The sequence below is a fragment of the Thermobia domestica genome, chromosome 15 (assembly GCF_964235325.1).
Source record: "Thermobia domestica chromosome 15, izTheDome1.hap1.1, whole genome shotgun sequence".
Classification (NCBI taxonomy): domain Eukaryota; kingdom Metazoa; phylum Arthropoda; class Insecta; order Zygentoma; family Lepismatidae; genus Thermobia; species Thermobia domestica.
In genome coordinates this window covers 133,266,537-133,286,404 of record NC_137468.1, presented here as the reverse complement: position 1 = coordinate 133,286,404, position 19,868 = coordinate 133,266,537, and the positions used below count along the sequence as shown (strand labels likewise).

The following is a 19,868-nucleotide window of genomic DNA, read 5'->3' as shown; positions in this document are numbered from 1 at the left end:
ACCACTGAAATTTAAGTTAACAAAAGCCATAATTTGCTGGGATCCAGAGATTGCTGCATGTGATGAAGGGATAGTCCGCTTCAAGGAACTCTTAACCATATTGGTTAAAGGCAATTGGCTTGATGGCCACACAGCTGATGTCGCTGCTCGGCAGTATTGTTCTGTAATTGGTGTCTTGAATCGTATCTTGAATCTTTTGGTAAAGGTGTCACAGACTTGACAAATTTTAGCCTAATGTAATTTCTGCCCACAAAGGTGAGACAGATGCCTTGATGAAGGTTCTCCATTCTACACTAATACTCTGTCATGGAAATGCAAATGAGGAAAGAGGCTTTCCCATAAATAAGGCAGAACATGGCAGAAGAGACATGTTGAGAATATGGCAGACGAGACTTTGGTTGCACAGAGAACTGTGTATGACACTATCAGATACAATGGGGAAGTCAGCAACGTAAAAATCACAAAATCTCTTCTGAATGCTGTCAGTTCTGCTAGACAAAATTATCAAGCTGCTGTGAATGAGCAAAGGAAGAGGAAAGAATGTGAAAATGAAAAAGACATGAACAGGAAAAGAACGAAGTTGTTAATCAAAGAGCTAGAAAGTAAAAAGGCTAAGATAGAAGAAGACGCAAGAAAGCTAAAAGTGATATTGACAATGAATTTGAAAAGTAGTTACTTGATTCGTTGAATCTGTGCATGTTCATTTGATGCTAAATTTGACTTTGAGTTATAAGTATTTTAATATTCAACTTATCCTGAAAAATCAGTATATAGACCAGCGTTTCCCAACCTTTTTCAACTTGCGGCACACTACTGGTGTAACATGGATTCTCGCGGCACACTTGTTAGAGATATTATTATTTGTAAATATAAAAAACAGTGGTATTTTTTGCTTTGATTAGGTAGTTAGAGGTAGGGTTAGGTGGCAGAGCAGCCATGGCTGAACCTCGCCCGTTTCAGTAAAGACATTTTTCATTTTTTTTCTTCATTGATTACTGTTCTCCTTCGCACAGAGAAGAAAGCTCGATCACTGTTTTTTCCCCGTGCTAAATCACTATGCTTATTTTCCATTCTAATTAAAAAAAAAAAAAAAAAAAAAAGAAAACGATTGCAATGAAATATTGGAATCAGGTTTTTAAAAATACGCTTTCTTTTTCGAAAACTTTATCCAAACTTTTACTAAGAAGGAAGATCATTAAATAACGAACGAACAAATAAATCTCTTTTACTTTTAAAACACAAATGTAGGAAATTTGTCAAGAGGATTGAATGATAAAACTTAAATTTTCAAGTTACGAAATAGTCTGCAACAATAAAGAAATAATAATGGTCATAACAATAACAAATACTTTTTTCAACATTAAAAATGTACAAAAAGTAACACGGTATGAAACTTACAATTGTAAATTCATAGTAGAGGTTCATAGTAATGTGCAATACAAATATAAATTTTCCGCTACGTTTTGCGATTTGATTGTTATAGAATTAATAATTTTGTTTTGATTACCTCGCGGCACACCAGCGGCCCATTCACGGCACACCAGTGTGCCGCGGCACACCGGTTGGGAAACGCTGATATAGACTTATGTGCATGTTTTAGGAATTGACGGTAACTTCTAATGTACTCATATTTCACTAATGGGACTCTGGTATTGGAATCTGTATGCCCCAAGTGACATGAAATTGCACTTAGGTGAAAATAGCAAAATTTGCACATTCGCAGTTTTGGCATTGGACCGACGATATATCTATATCTATCTATCTATTTTATATATATATATATATACCTGTTCAAACCCTAGAGTAATGTGGAATTTATGAAATAAATTCCGTACAAAAGTCCTGGAAATATGCGTGAATTTTATTTTGCCGTTTGAGTGGCCACTCTAGAACTTAATGAAATCACATTGTATTATTACTTTATGTTCCATGACTTATTCCTATTGTATAAAGGAATAGGCTATTGTACAAAGCCTATATGTAGGGCCCTATAGGCTATTGTACAAAGGTAAGTCATAAGTCTTGCAATATTTGCACAACCCAAACAGTATGCACGTGTATACCCCGTGATCGACTATAAATACACGGTCAAACTGCCTGAAGATGTAGTGTGACAAGCGGGCTGTTTAACACGGAGGCTCCCACTCCATCAGTATCTTAAGTCAGTTTTTAGTGGCACCTAGGTGAATGCTCAATAAGTCTGATACGTAAATTGTTACTGTATGAGTTCGAATTCGAGCATAACACTGCGCCAGCAACCCAAAACTTTGTCATGCGAAAGGGGAAGGTGCAGTGAACCAAAGCAAAGCAAATCGTTGGTTCCAGAAATTTTGGTGGAAATTGTAAGAATGTCGAGGATCAGCCAAAGTTATCGACCGCCCCGGATAACATTCTAAGATCATACAACACACCATCGAGAAAAATCTATCCCCTAGCAGACGACGATTGTCAAACCAGCTCTCCATGTCTCTTCCACTGTAGTGTGTCACCATTACGAATTTAGAAACCCATGAGGCTCTGCTTAATTTATCCCAGCTCGGGTCCAGAAGAGAGTGAATGTGTGCTGGCAACTGCTGCAAATCCGTATGATTTGCGTTTCCTGAAGCGGATTACACATGCGACGAGAAATGGGTATTTTTTGTAAATTCCGAATGTTGCAACAGAACCGATCGTCAAACAAGGGCATTTCGAACATAGAGTTCTGCTGTTTGTAGTGGACCTACGAGGCGAGTTCGTAACTTCATACCATCAATACCAACCTTTATTCTGAACAGTTAGAGCAGAGTATGTTGTACTACACCATAAATAACCTGCATTGGTGAACCGAAAGCGCGCTCTGCTGCAACAAGATAACACACAACCACATTGTACGAAAAGCGCAAATAAAAATTCAGGAACTTGATGGCATCGAACTCATGCACACACGCCATAAATAGTAATATTCGATAGATTCTGAGGTTCAAATTTCCTTCGAATGGGGCGTGTTTTACTTCTATGAACTTTGCTTCTGTGTAGTTCAAAATTTTACGAAACTCAGTATTATACGTTGAATAGTTGGAAATTGTATCACCAGAGGTCAATGATTATTTAATGACTAAGTACTTCATCTATTATTTTTGCCAATAATTACTAACAAGGAACTTGTGAAACCACGCTAAAATGTGCCTCTCCAAATATACCTTTTTATTTTCTCGAATTAGTAGATCAGAAATAAGAATAATTACGCTATCTTAAGACAAAGAAACAGATTATGCGTCAAGATTGGCGCAAGACGACCCAATGAACCAAGTTCAGTATATGATGTTATGTAACGTTTACTGGTGACCACTGACTCAATGTATCTGGAACAATTGTCAATACGAGCCTTATTGTTCGTCTTATTTTTTTTTTTTTTTTTTTTTTTTTAAGAAATGAAGTGACTGCATAAAGAAGGTGCAAAGCTGGTATTTAAATATAAGCATAGTTGGATGCTAGCGAACAGAACTGTTTACGTCGTGATTAAGTAATAATAATAACATAGTTTTTTCTCACATTACATTATTGTAATTATATTATTCTTACGTAGTATCGTAAAAGTTATTTTGTGTCTCTTTTGTGATAGTTACAGTTTATCATTATTACATCACTAATCTGCAGTCCAATAGCACTTGCGCTCATTGATCTGAAATTTGGTAAAAGGTGTGCGTGTTGAACCACTTGGACATCCGTACAGTGGTGCGTAATTCCCCCTCTCCCCAGAAAAAATGACAGTGATCTTAGTACGCCATAGGGAAGTGCATGATTTTGGCAACTTTTTATAATTCTCGAAATACTGGGTCAAGGCACCACCTACTACGTCCATGGGTCCACGGATGTTCTTCAAATTTACGTAGCCCCAGAACGACTAAGGTAACTCTGCAATAAAATTTGGAACCAGAGTATTGAACTTGTTTGTTTTATTATTATTATTATTTTCTCCAGATGAACCGAGGGTCTCTTAAACAAGCTTCTCTATCTGCAGTTCGTTGTTGGTCTTATCGTTTGACATGTAAGATCTATTTTTATGGACGTTAATAGTTTGTTTTTTAAGTAAATTTATTTTATATATATTTCAGGGACGTTGTTTGGAAGAGTGGTTCTTTGAATTTGGGTTTGTTATACCGAACTCGACCAACACGTGGCAGTCCTTGATAGAAGCTGCACCTGAGTCTCAGATGATGCCAGCCAATGTTTTGAAGTAAGAAATAACTCTTATTAATCGCTCAAAATAAAGTTATTGGGAAAGTAATGTAGAACATAATTAGTTTATCAATATTATTTTAAGAAAACCTTTAACAACCAAGTTCCAAATTTTTGCAAATCAGATAAATTTGTTAAAGGTAAGATAAATGTAAAGTAATAATTACCTTTTTTGGTCTTTAACTTACGGCTACGATCTGTGGTGTGGCATGAACAACGAAATTTGGCGTGATTGATTTTGTGTGTATCAAGGTAGGATAACACAGTATCTTACTTAGAACATTTCTTCCAGTTCCCACTGCGTTGCATAGTAATAAATCAATCCAAATTGGGAAAGCAATATTTTTCGTAAACTATGATAAGAAGAACAAATCACATATTTTCAGAGTATTCATTTTCTTTCACTTTTTTCCTCTATCTCATTCATCTTTACTGTGCTAGTTTGCCTAACTTAACTAACGTTAACAACTGTGCGTTCAATGTCTGTTTTCAAATTTCTTGGTCGAGAATCAAATCAGGATGGAGTGTAACTTTGCTGTTTGTAATTTGCTCCACACACACAGTCACACGTTAAGATGGAGAAATCCTGTAATTTTTTACTTTCGAGTGACGATAGGAAAGAAGAAAGTATGGCGATCGTGAAAAAATTTGAATTCGAGATTTTAGTGGATAAACACGTTTCGTGGCTCCTTGAAGCCGAAAAAAGTTATATTTGAATATCTGTCCATTTGTTTGTTACGATGAAAATGTGTTTATTCGCTAAGAGGCCTTACCGTTCAACGTATTCACACCTTATTTTAAACTTAAGGTTTCATAAGATTCTCCAGGAGCATTTTTCTTCCTACATCGAAAATTAAGGATAGTATACTGAAGGGTAAAAATTTAAAAAATAAAATAAACAAAAATAAAAATGCGGGGCTGCGAATTCTTCAGATTTCATAATTAAATATTTCATTAATAACCTCATAATACACCATAACTCATTTATCCTTAAACATTCCACAACGAGTAGTTTAGTTGACTCTTTAGGGCGAGTTTTTATTTTTTTTTTCTCGAACTTTTCAAAAACTGCACAGGCTGTTTTCTTCATCAATATATATAATAAATATAAGTGTGATTTGTCCGTGCGTGCCACAAAGGCTCCGAAACCAAGACCTGGAGCCCCATGGGAGTTAAATGGTATTACAGCCCTGTATCTCCCATCCATGAAGAAGGTTTCGGTTTAGACCAGCAAGGGTCCTAAAGGGAGAAAACGCCCTAGCAACGGTGTAACTGTGCTGAAAAAAAAAAAAAAAAAAAGTTTAAATTGTAGAATTATCAACAATCTTGGAAAATGTTACAGACTGTTATAGAAGTTTCCCAAAGGTTGGAGAATGTTCAAGAATTTTCAGGATGCTCTGGAACTACTATTTGTTTTACTATTACTACAGCTAGCACTATTACTACCAACTACTAGTATTACTATTTGCACTACTACTACACTTCTACTAAAGGCTGCCTCCCATATCTAAACACAATTATCTCTGTTGCGCCCCTGAAGTTTACCTGTTCCAGGTTGAGTATCGCCATGCGTCAACACAAGAAGAGTCTATATAGAGTAGAGACACTATTTCCACAAAGAAACGTGTTTCAGAGTTACAGTAAGAATTACTTATTCAGAAGCATAATTAACTAAAATTATAGATCACTGAGAAACAACTTTTCTGGTAGGTACACTCATGTCCAAAATTATTGTCGCATGTCTATAAATATGTTGCTCTAGGAATTTAATTTGATAACGAATTCTCCCGGTATTTCTTATAATGTTAGTATGTGTATAATCGGCAAAGACATCTATGTGGCAAATTTCATGTCAAAAGAGCAGTAAATAAAAATAATAAAACGAAAATAAAATTGTCTTGTCCATTTAGCACTATTTTATTTTACTCATTATAATTTTTGTATTTATAATTCTTTTCATATGAACTTTACCACAAATATACATTTTCCTATTGTACACATAGTATCCGTATTAAAAGTACCCTGCAAAATCATTATTAAATCATATTCTTACAAGAAGACAGTTATAGATATGCGACAATAATTTTAGACAGTGTACTCAAAAAGCACCAAAGAAAGTTAACAGGCAACGATGGACCGGGGTCTGAGCCGTTATATTTATTTACAAGTTTGTTTAAAAGATGATGATATAATGTCTACAGACATTGTTGAAAATACAATGATAGTTTCAGAATTATCACAAAGTACCTAAAATGCACGTTCTTCGCACAAGGAGAATACGTTTATAGGAAATGAATTACTCTCTAAATTATTGGAAATTAAATATATGCCAGGGAAACTTTTAAAATATAAGATCAGATCAAGGAAAAGTGAAATTGCCAGACAGTTAATTGTATGCTAGTGATATGTTTAAAACCTAACAAGTGAAAGTAAATTACTAAAGGTAAAGAGAACAGTGTATTAAATTGAATTTAAGAGTGTTAAGTAATAATAACATTAAACAGAATGCCGAAACATGAAAGAGGACGTAATCTTGCCACTGGTGACTCTAAAAGGACGACGCAGAAAGAACAGCGAAGAAATGAAACAGATGAGGAACACGAAGTCACAACGGAAGAGAATGAATACATTAAGAAAAAGCTTAACATATGCACAACGAAAGAAAATTAAAGAAGAGGATCGAGTGAGACACGCAGGAAGCTGACACAGAGAAAGTGCTGAAGAAGCAAGATTACAAAACGAACTAAGTAGAATTACAATGAGTGGAGTTCGTGAAAGACAACGATCGCAGGCGCATGAACAAAACATTAATGTGCGAGACGTGTGAAGCAGAAAAAGTAGAGATTATAGTTTGTCAGGTGAGGCATTTCGTTATGATCACACTAAGGAGTATAACAAACACAAACACGTTGTCATTGGTAAAATGGATCAAGTTTGTATGTTCTGTTGTGCCAAGAAATTCAATAGAGAATCACCAGGAATGTGTTGCAAGAATGGAAAAATTCGACTAACACCATTGGAAATACCTCCCCCAGAATTCTTTCATTACATGACTGCAGAAACTCCGGAATCAAAGCATTTTCTACAAAATATGAGAGCTTATAATGCGTGCTTTCAAATGACATCATTTGGAGCTACATCCATGAGCAGTGAAGAACATCAATTTAGTCCTGTGTTCTCAATCAAATTACAAGTCTATTATAAAGTGGGATCATTGTTACCACTGCCAAACGATTCTCATAAATTTTTAGCAGGTGTATTTCATTGGGGACGAAAAAACAGAAGTCGATCAACGTTGCGCAAATATAAGTGGATTGAGACGGGAAATAATTGAAGAAGATTTACAGAAGATTTCACACAAGTACAATCAGTTGGTTCAGGTATTGAAAACAGCACTGGAGCGAATGGTATCAGACCAGTATAAAGTTGTGATTCGGGCAGACAAAAGACCAATTGGAAAACACGAACGTCGATTCAATGCACCTCAGGTTAATGAAACTGCTGTTGTAATTGTGGACAGTGAGTACAAAGTCATGATATAATTATTCAAAGAAGGAAGGAAGGATTACAACGAATCGCAGAAACACATCGTTCTTACGATGCACTTCAATATCCATTAATTTTCATAAGAGAAGAAGACGGATATCATTTCAATTTAAGACAAATGAACCCAAATACAGGTGCTGAAACAAACGAAAAAGTAATTTCGAAGGAATTTTATGCATATCGCATAATGATCAGAGGCGAGGGATACAATCACATTAGCAATTGCCGTAATTTATTTCAACAGTTTTAGTTGATATGTATGCAAAAATAGAAGCAGAACGATTGCTATTCATACGGCAGAATCAAAAGAAATTGCGTACAGAAGAGTACATTTACTTGAGAGACGCAATCATGAATGACAACAACGTTGACGACATTGGAAGTCTGGTAATTTTACCATCAATTTATATCGGAAGTCCACGAAACATGCATGAGTACACACAAGACGCTATGACCTATGAAGAAAATATGGTCGCCCTGACTTACTCTTAACATTCACGTGCAATTCGTCATGGCCGGAGATCAAAGAGAATATGATTTACGGATAAGCTCCCATGGACCATCATGACATAATTGCTCGAGTTTTTCGACAGAAACAAATGAGATTCATGGATGTCATTGAAAAGTATCATATTTTTGGAACACTTAGATGCAGGATGTACACAATAGAATGGCAGAAACGAGGATTACCTCAATCGCACAATTTAATTTGGTTATATGAAAAAATCCTTCCCAATCAAATCGATCAACTAATTAGAGCTGAATTTCCAAATCCAGAATTACACCACATAATAGTAAAAAATATGATTCACGGTCCATGTGGAACATTAAATATGAATTCACCATGTACGAATGAAAGCAGATGTATAAAAAAATAGCCAAGACTATATTACAAGGATCCCCACATCACAACAGATGCACGTGCCAGCTGAACACGTGCTAATGATTACAAACAACCTAGCAGACAACACGGAAGACATCGAGGAACACCGAAAGCAGACGGACCTCACGGAAGGACCCGAGGAGGACAAATAAAAGGAGGACCACCGAGGGACCCACCATCAGTCGACCAACTGATCGCCTAACCTTTACCTTCCTATGTCGCTGTGGACTAGGAGCACCTCTTCCTTACCCTATGTCGCACTGGGCTAGCAATCCATCTTAAACTTATAATCCAAACCTAACCAACAACCTGCCAAAGTGTTCTGGAAACTGCCATGAGTGGAAGGGGCACCCGGCAAAACATTTAGTATTCCTTCACTTGGTCATTGAGGAAGAGACATTGAATTAGAGACACTTGTATTTATTATATTATATTTTGTAATAAAACTTGGTGAAGGGGAAAAGACACCCGGTCTATCATTTGACTCTACCAAACACTACATGGTGTAGGCACCGGAGTTTTGTACGGAGCGCTCTTTTTCTCAACTTTTTATCTAAACACTGACGAGGTTAGTATCATAATTCAACTAAATGTGACATAATCCCTTCCTCCCTCCCTCTCTTCTTACCTAGTGCGATTTATGCCGGAAACTAGGTCAGATAAACGGATGTACAGATCAGGAGAGAGTAACACGAATATGACAGAGGGTGCATCGAATTTATCTTTTAACATGCCACTTTTAACAGTATGCAGGACACGTACACGAGGACCCGGACAGGTTTTTTATGATATTCGACCATATGGCAGCAATGCAGGAATGGTCACCGGCTAAGAAAAAGGAAATTCTACCAATATATTTACAAGACACCGCACTAGATCTCGTATTACAGCTTAAAAATCAAAATCAATTTGATACAATGACATATGACAATCTAAAATCTAAGTTAGTAGCTTTATGTAGGCCAAAAGTCCCATCGTATAAAGCAGAACAAGAATTGTTCGAAATACAACAGGGAATGGATGAGCCAATAGACTCATACTTTTTACGTAAACTTCGAGCAATAAGGCAGTTATTACCGGAAGCGACTGAAGAACAAAAGATCCACCATTTATCTTTGGGTTTGCAGAGGGATTTCCTTAATAAGATAGCATTAGAAAGGTTTGCAACGGTAGAAGCGCTACAGAATAAATTAAACGCACTGGAAGCAGCTAATGACCTTATAAGGAAAAGAGAACACTCAGAGCTATCATAAAAATTACATACGTTATACGGCCAGAATAATATACCTAACCTGCATAATACATCCTATGGCCTATCAACCGAACCAAAGTCAATATATCCTGGACAACAGTTATATCATCATACCTATCCTGTACAAATGCAACCTGTTACACAACCAATGAACAGCTATATACCTGGATATCAACAACAAAATAATCCTTCCATGGCAGTTCCTCAACCCAACCCTCAAGAAATTCAAACCTCAAGCCAGGAACCTAAGACCGTTCCCCACCCAGAGCAAAATCCTTCACAAAGTGACTTCTCTACCTTGGCCAATAAAATGGCAGAATTGTAGCTGGTGATAGCCCAGACGAATTATAAAAGCCATCCGAGGAATAGGAACCAGGGAAACGGAAGGAGAAACAATAATGGGAAGAAAAAACAGGGACAAGCCCGGAATAATCAACACGCTGCTCCAACGGAAGATCAAATTTTGGTGTGCGCATGAAGCAGCTTGGCGAATCTTGGGTTTCCCAATACATCATCGAGAACCAGCAGTAGTTCATTTAGCAGCACATTTGGAAAATGGCCAACGAGTATATTTCACAACAAACTGCACGGAGAGTAGGCAGTGAACCACCTGTGAATACCAATTGCATTTTTTCGACTTTGTCAAAGTGATTCATTTGCAAAAACGTTGCTATATGCAGATGTACATCATATAATACATGGAACGCAACAAGACGAATCTTCCAACGTAAAAAGCAAGGAACTCCAGTTGAAGGTTATGAAGGAATCTTCAAAAGTGACGCATTAGGACGAGTGTATACAGTGCATCCAAAAAATGCTAAGTGCTTCTATCAACGAATGCTACTGCATGCAGTTCGTGGACCAACATGTTTCATAGATTTTTAAAACAATCGATGGATATGTATGTGAAACGTACAGAGAAGCATGTTTCGGATTACTAGAAAATGATAACCATTGGGAGTTGGCTCTTCGAGAAGCAGCATTGACAGCAACCACAGAACAAGTAAGATATCTATTTGCAATAATACTGATAACATGTAGTCCATCGATTCCAAAAAGATTATGGGAAAAATTCAAAGAAAGTATGAGCGATGATGTGCTGCATAAAATGCGACAAGCTCATCCTGATTTAAACATCGAGTTCAATGAAGATATATATATATATATATATATATATAATCAAGCACTTATTCTTTTGGAAGATAAATGCTTAGTAATAAGCAATCAAACTTTAGTTGCACTTGGAATGGAAGTGCCAAATAGAGATGATTTGATGCATTAAATTCCGGAATATTGAAAGAGAGAGGTTATAATGTTCATGAATCATTGCAATACATTGCTCAAAACAAACCATTGTTAAATGACATTCAAAAGCAAGCTTATGAGTTCATTATGGATGATGTGAACAGGGGTATGGGGGGAGTCTAGTTGGATGCACCTGGAGGTACCGGAAAGACATTTTTGACAAGTTTAATATTAGCCGAAATACGCTCCAAAAAAGAAATTGCGCTTGCATTGGCATAATCTGGAATTGCGGCAACATTAATGCAAGGAGGACGAACTGCGCATTCAGCTTTGAAACTGCCATTAACTGTTGCAGAACAAGAATTTCCCATGTGTAATGTATCAAGAGCATTTGGACGAGGTGAACTTTTAAAACAGGCTAAAGTACTCATTTGGGATGAATGTACAATGGCACATAAAAAATCATTCGAAGCATTACATAGAACACTACAAGATCTCCGAGGTAATTCAGAATTAATGGGAGGTGCAGATGAAATAAATGAATGTTTGAAGCAATCATTTCTCTGGGCTCGAGTCAAGAAAGTAAAATTAACCCTTTCACTGTGGAAGGCGACGGAAAGAAAATTTCCCTAACCTGCGAATGTCGATTATAGTTGACGTGTTAAAATTTGTCTGTATCTTTGTTTTGTCGATTGTAGTCGCCAAAGGTTTTCTGTGTGATTTCTATTGTTTATCGAAAACAATAGAACACAAAAAATTGAACGGTACAACTTTGGCGACTGCTCTCGACAAAGCCAAGATACGGACAAACAAATTTTAACACGTCGACATTCGCATGTTAAGGAAATTTTCTTTCTGTCGACAAAAGGCGACTTCCTCTGTGAAAGGGTTAACAACAAATATGCGAGTTCAACTTTTCAATGATGAAGAAACGAGACACTTTGCCGAAAAACTCTTACAAATTGGTGAAGGCAAGCATCCAATTGATTGTATAATTGGCCAAATTGAACTTAAAAGTGATTAATGTAATGCTGTCTACAGTCCAGATAAATTAATAGATAAAGTTTACTGTAACGTTGTTCAAAATTAGATAAAGTTTGCTCCAACGTTGTTCAAAATTACACAGATTCAAATTGGTTATTTGAAAGAGCCATTCTAGCAGTAAGAAATGACGTCGTTGACGATATTAATTTAAAAATTCAAAACAAGATTCCTGGCGAGGAACGAATATATAAATAAATTGATTCTATGGTTGATGAAAATAAAAGTGATAACTTTCCCACCGAATTTTTGAATTCAATGCAAGTGCCAGGAATACCCTTACATATTTTAAGATTAAAAATAGGATCTCCAATAATTTTGTTGGAGAAATTTGTATTCACCAACATTATGTAATGGAACAAGAATGACCGTGAAACAGTTATCAAACAATATAATTGAAGCAAAAATAATGTCAGGAAAGGATAAAGAAAAAACAGTATTTATTCCAGGGATTGCGCTCATATCTACCGAATTGCCGTTTCAATTCAAAAGACTGCAAGTTCTAGTAAGATTAGCATTCAGTATCATTATAAATAAGGCACAAGGCAAACGTTAACATATTGTGATATTAACTTAAAAGAATCATGCTTTTCTCACGGTCAGTTATATGTATCACTATAAATAAGGCACAAGGCAAACGTTAACATATTGTGATATTAACTTTAAAAAATCATGCTTTTCTCACGGTCAGTTATATGTAGCTTTCTCTAGAGTGGGAAACCCAAAGAATTTATATATCTACTCACCAAACAATAAGATAACAAATGTAGTTGATAAGCAAGTATTGTAATAAAAGAACTTAGTTAAGTATGAAATAAAATGGAAATAACATTAAATACAAACCAGACTTTCCTTTCACTACAATTTTCTTCATTCGAATTTAATAGCATTATTGTTGCTTTTCTTTTTAAATGAATTTCCGTTCACCAAATTTTCCATTCTTGCATAACCGTGCACTTCATACATATATGTACGAAACTTATTAAATAGTCACAAATCAATTTATTGCGAGTCATCTATCTCCTGTAAGGATAGTTTACTGTTAGAGGTGTGTTTTTTCGGAAGAATATTCTCGAAAATAATAATGGTGCCTGAGACAACATTTAGCATTACGAATAACTTTAAACATGTTCAGGATAATGTGAAAGTTGAAATTGAAATCAATAGCCAAACTCTTGAACTAAATAATGATTTCACTTTACTAGAAATTTCGGAATAATTGATCAAGAATATTACAGGCGTTTACATTATCAATATCCAAATCTGTAAAGGGACCCCTCATGTGTGCAGCATTAGATAATCCTCATTTATAAGTGTTACTTTGCAAGAGGACCTCTTTAGTATAATCTCTTGTAATAATCAGTTTTGTCCTATTAGGTTTAAATTAACTTCGTAGGTTAAATACCTTTTCCCGAAGGTGCAGTATTACTCGGCTAATAGGTATACTTACTCTACTAGTAGGTGCATTATTACTTTACTAATTACACTACTTATTCTTTGTTACTTTCATTATTACGGTTTAATGGTTTACAAGCCCTAAAGATTATGCGCTGTTCAATATGCTTATTAATAACTGTTCTTATAATAGCAGAGTATCATTTAGCACCAGTCTGTGTAGTATGTACGAGGATGTCCGAGAATGTCATTGTAAAAATCAGAAAACTATATTTATGTTCTAATGTCCTCTGTCATTTTCAAAGTAGTCCCGTCCGGCATGTATTCAACGATCCCAGCGTTGTCCCCACTTTTGGAAGCACTCCTGGAAATCCGCAGGGCGAAGAGTGTTCAGGATTCGTTGCGATTCCACATGGATGTCTTCAGTGGAGTCAAAACGTCGCCCTTTCAATGTCAGTTTAATCTTCGGGAACAGATAGAAGTCACACGGAGCTAGATCAGGGGATAGGGTGGGTGAGGGACCGTTGCCATGTTGTTTTTGACCAGAAGTTCCCTCACAAAGAGTGAGGTGTGCGCGGGCGCGTTGTCATGGTGCAGCAACCAGTCTTTCGTTTGCCACAACTCCGGCTATTAGCGCCAAACATCGTCCTTCAGTCTCTTCAAAACCTCGCAGTTGACATTCTGACCAGGTGGAATAAACTCCTTATGCATACTTCCACGAATGTCGAAAAAATGATCAGCATCGACTTAATATTACTTCAAACTAGTGGAGCTTTTTTCGGCCTTGGAGAGGATGGCGTCTTCCATTGTGACGATTGATGCTTCGTTTCCGTGTCATAACCATAGACCCAAGATTCATAACCTGTAATGACTTTGGATAAGAAGTCTGGACACTCCCGAACTATTTGTTGGAGCTCAGTGGACGTCTGAATCCTGAGGATGTTTGGTCAATGCTCAGAAGGCGAAGACAAACTTCGGTGCAATTCGTTTCCTGTTCAGTTCATCGGATAGAATTCGTTGGCATGTATCATACGACAGTCGAAGGCTGTTACAAACATCGTGAATTGTCTGCCTCCTGTTTTCGCGAATCACATCACGCACTTTCGTGATCGGTGTTGTGATGTTGACGGTCAATCAGAATGTCTGTCATCCTCTACAGATTCGCGGTCTCCTTGGAAATGCTTGACCACTCAAGTGATCTTGCTTGACTCTACACTCTCACCAAATGACTCTACTAGCATGCGGTTGGTTTCGGCTGCAGTTTTCTTTAATTTGACACAGAACTAGACGAAAATCCGTTGCTCCTTAACGTCAATCATTTGACAAATCGCAGAAGCACTGAAACACGTCCTGACACGCACGACTACAACTCACAATTGAATACGCCAAAGGCGAGACAACTTTGTGGTTCAGTAGCTAATACATGTACCTCGAGACATCTAGCTGCGAAATGTCATACTGCTACTGGTTACCCGGTAAAAAAAAAAAAAAATCTCGGATATTTTGGGTAGCACCTCGTATTTATGTAAAATCTATATCTGAAATTTCTGGGCAGCAAAATTGTCTGCAGAACAAACATCTCGTCTCGATTGTGTATTTCCAGAAACAAGCGCTAGTTATGAAATGATATGCTAAATGAATAATTTTCATGTAGTAAACAAATTCAATAACCAGTGTAAAAATTGATAAGAATATGTATATTTATTTGAAAGTCAAATCGATATGTATTAAGATACTACTGTTAAATAATCAATACGATCAGTATATAATTGTCTGTGATTAGTTAGCTACATCATCTGAACTTACAGAACAGATAACTATAGTTACTATACGCCTGCCGACGAAAGAACAAACATCGGAAATACCATATGTCGAGAATCGGTTGAGCTACACTTGTGTCTAAGGAAATGAAATGTGAACTTATTCCACATTGATGCCGTAGGAAAAGCGAGAATTGCCTGAATGTGTTATTTGTTCAGCTGATCAATAGTAAAGTGGCAAAATCAGTAGTGTGCGAGATCAGTTCTTTTGGTGGCGGGCGTATTATACAGAGTTTTACAGTTGTGTAAGAATAGTTTGTATTGTAGAATATTACGCATGGTATTTATGAGTAATCTCAACTGGCGATGAACATTTTGGGCTTTAATGACGAAATTAAGAAATTCAGCGAATACAGACATGAGTGTATTTTAATAATTCTGACAGCGACATTCACGCATATGTTGAGAGATGTAATGAGAATTACTGTGTCCGTGAGGTTCTGAAAACAGAAGGTGTCAGTATTGATATGTTACAAGTAATATGTGTAGGAGAGACTGAGATAAATACTAACGCCTCTCAATGCTGCATAGTGAAAAAAAAAATCATAAATAGAGCCATAATTGGAAGATATCCATTTTATTCTGTGAGGCAGTAAATAAATAAATAAAAAAAAAAATCAGTCTTTCCTAAAATTTAGTTGGAGAGTTGTTAAATGTAAGAATTAGATGATCAATTTTAAAGTAGATATTAAGCATCCATAATATGATTTTCAAAATTTGGTATGTACAAAAGTTTAAAGGTGTAAAGTTGAAATATATGCCTCTAAAGATACGTTGTATGTTGGAAGATTGATTCACTAGTACGGTGAAGTAAACTGGAACACGTGATGAATATCTTGTCCATGATTTGTTATGGTAAATTATGACCAGTTCCTGTTCCCTCATATTACTCTCTCGATTCTAGGTACTTTTGTTATAAGAATAATACAGGTGACCCACATAAAAATAGTCCGACGTGGTAATATCGGATACCGGCCGAAAGAGTAGGAAAATGTAAACACTGTCTTACAGGCCTGTTAGAAAAAATGCTAAAAGTAACCTCCCTATTAACGTCAAGACATTTCTGCGTACACATTATATTGGCTGACATCGTTTGTGGCTCTTTGTGGGCGATGCTCCAGATGGCGTGGGTAATGCTTTGCTGCATTTCATCCAGAGTATTGGAGCTATTTGCGTACACCTTCTGGTTTAAGCTAGAGATAAAAATCACAGGACAAATCCGAGGAACAAGGGAGCCACACCTCTTGCTTACTTCGCTCTCTTGTGTAAGCGGTTTATGATGGACCAACGCCATGGATTCGTTTGAAGTGTATGTGGGTCCGTCTTGTTGGAAGTAGGACTATAGTCTTTCTTGTGGTGTCAGTTCGTTGTTCACTGTGGATTCAAAGTACACTGCATATGCGTTCCTGAAACTACGCACGAAACACTTTTTTTTCTTTTCATGGAAGGTTATTTCGTGCAAGATATTTGACAGAAGACCATTGCCACGTGTTCTACACATTCACGTAACCCGATAAATGAAACAGTGCTTCGTCCGACTTAAATTGCAGCAGGGAATCCGTCCACAACCGTCAGTAACCAATTGCAGTACGCAGCCTGTTTACCTATGGGCGGTTCCTTCAGTTCCTCGACACGAGTTACTCGGTAGAGTTCCAGTAAGTTCAGCACGTGTTCGTGACATACCGCTCTGTTGGGATATTTCCGGGTAGACTTTCGCGCTTAGTGTTATCTGTTGCCGAGTATCATGGACGACCTCTGGTGTTCGGACTACGTTTGGTTTCCACCTACCCACATTAACCACAGACCTAGTTTGATGCAGTTTTTCACTAGGTTCTGAACACTGGACATTTCATAAGAGGTTTTGTTCCTGGGTACCTGGCAGTGAAGCCCTCTTGTGTGTTCTTAATTGACCCTGTCCGCACATTTTTTTTTTCCTATCACAATTCGCTTCTGCACAGAAAACACCATTTTCTCGACCCGACTTGTTTACCAGAACTGAACAGGCAATGAATTCCAGCTAAACAACTGTACATCAGCCGGCACATCGTCATTTGCCAGAATTAACAGTTATTTGCTCGTCTCTGGTGTTGCCCGGCCTGGCTACTTTTATGTGGACCGCCCTGTACAGTTACAAAATATGTTCAAAGAGTGTCCATCATAACATGGACACGAGCTTACCTTCCCATCCCCGCATACCTTATGTAAAACATCTTTCGAAATGATGGAATAAACTGCTATAATTCGTTCTTTCAGATATTCAATATCTTGTGGCTTCACAGCTACACAAAATTGATTATAATTTCTATGAGTCAAGAAAGAACAAAAGCAATTACATTAATGTCTTTCTGGAAGCACGCACCATAAGAAAATAGTTATTATACTCTGTGGTTCTATTTAAAAATTTGGACTCTAATATGTAGCCACTGAGGTTCCCATGTGCCCCTTCGTGTTTGCTCCTTCTTCCATTTCACACTTACAAGCTTTGATTTCATATTTTCTCTTCTTTTCCAACTTTACTTAAGTGTTTCCACTCTTGGGATTACCATATATTAAAGTTCGATTCAATGTAATTATTATTCACTTCTGATCTGTTCGTGACTCTGATGGGCTCTTGATACATATTGTTGCAGTTTCATGGTATTGGGAATATCAAAGGAACTTCGAGAACGAAAGGTCTTATGCCGTTTTAATTTGGTAAGAATACGATATTTTGGATGCTTGCTTTCTGGCAGTGGTTTGATAGTGACAGAAGATTCATATTTGGTCTTTGCCATCATTCGTGAAAGTCAGTAATGCCAATTTTAAAAAGTAAATAATTTACTTTGTGTTAATTTTAAAAGACATCCTTATTTTCATACATACAAGGGTTGATTAAAAGATAACGGCAACTGTTATAATTTGTACCTGGCTTGATTTACGGAAGAACGCACGTTATATCCCTTCAATATAGTTGCTTCCCATCTCTATAAATTTCTGTTATACATGTGGAAGGCGTAGTATGCCATCAGCGCGTCAGCTTTTGTTCATGCTCCTCGGGATCGCCGCTTCCCGCGAAGTGGTTCTCCATTTTGGCGAAAAGATAGTCACGAAGTCCCTGAAAACATTGTTGTGCACTACCTCCACGTGCTACTTCAATCTTGATCCACCCACGTTATTCGTCTTTCCGAAATATAGTGTTACAGCGCTTCCACTTACCTCCTCTACTTTACAGCACTGCTGCTTTTGATTGAATAAGAAACAATTGTTACCGTAAGCCGCACTTCATCGCCTTTCATTCCCGTATCAGCTGTAAAACTCACGTAGTGCTGAGACACAGTCCACTGACGTGAGAACAGTGTTGCCATTACTTTTTATCCAAGCTATGTATATTAAACTTTTTGAGCTGATTTGTCTTTGTTGTGTAACATGATACCTTAGTTCGATTGTATTTTGTGACTAAATTGTTTGTACTTTTGTTTCTTCCAGTGGCAATGTTGTAATAGAGACTAAGTTCTTTGATGATGATTTGCTTGTGTCGACCTCTCAAGTTCGCCTGTACTACGTGTGATTTTTAAGGAAGATTCCAGGAAAAATACAAGAATATTGTGTTAAAAGTGTTCACAAACACCAAATAAGCTTCGAAAAGCACTACAAATGAAACTTGTACACTCATACACTTATATATCACGCATCATCATTCCAGTTGAATTGTGAATCCAACTTCGCTTCCCTTAGAAAATAGACAGCTGACAAGTGACCGAAGTTGAAAAAATAGAAACTATAAAACAGAATTAGTGTGGAAGCAATTTATGCTGTTTATTACTAGTTGATTTTTTCGGGCATAGTGACGTTAAGAATCAGCTGTAATTTAGAATTGGTATGTTCTTTAGATTTTTGTGAAGAGGAAATTTTAGTTTGTTTTTTTATTATTATTATTGTGCCGGAACGCTTTACTCTCAAGATGGAAGGTGTGACTTGGTCCAATTTCTTGTGGAAGGTGGATGGACTGCCATCTGAGTTGGAAGGAATATATTTTGTATATATGTTTTTTGTGGTTTGTCACATCTTAATATATTGTTATACCGTCTTGCACTCAATATGAATTTTGTCCGTTATAAGAGTTTTGTTGATAGTCTTAAGCTTGTATAATGAATGAACTATAAATAATACCATGTAGGCTCTATTTAGTATTGTTTTCATTTATTTATTTATTTCCCTTTAGAAATCAAAAATCTTTCAAAACCATTCACAGTATTACGTGTTAAAAGCACTTATAGTACACAGAGTTTTTTTTTTTTTTTGTTTGTTTGTTTTGTTGCAAGTCTGTTCTTTAGGATTTCTTTGTTTCCCTTTGCCGAAAACATTTAGTAAAAGCGTACGTAATTTTCAGTTTACAATTCATTTTGCGAATTTCAGTGAGATTGGGGGCCGCGATAGAACAGTGGTAGAGCGTTCACCTTTGGTGCATGGGGATCCTTGGTTCGATCCC

At 36.8% G+C, this 19,868-nt stretch overlaps 1 protein-coding gene across 1 annotated transcript in view; it reads left to right on the top strand.

Moving 5' to 3' along the window:
* The window catches only part of PrBP (Prenyl-binding protein), a 64,926-nt gene extending 45,364 nt beyond the window's left edge, over positions 1-19,562 (top strand). Inside the window, exons 4-5 of the mRNA XM_081740159.1 lie at positions 4,095-4,216; positions 18,866-19,562. Coding sequence (XP_081596285.1) covers positions 4,095-4,216; positions 18,866-18,947 — 204 coding nt within the window. The 3' untranslated portion in view covers positions 18,948-19,562. The remainder of the gene's footprint in view (positions 1-4,094; positions 4,217-18,865) is intronic.
* The last annotated feature ends 306 nt before the right edge of the window (positions 19,563-19,868 follow it).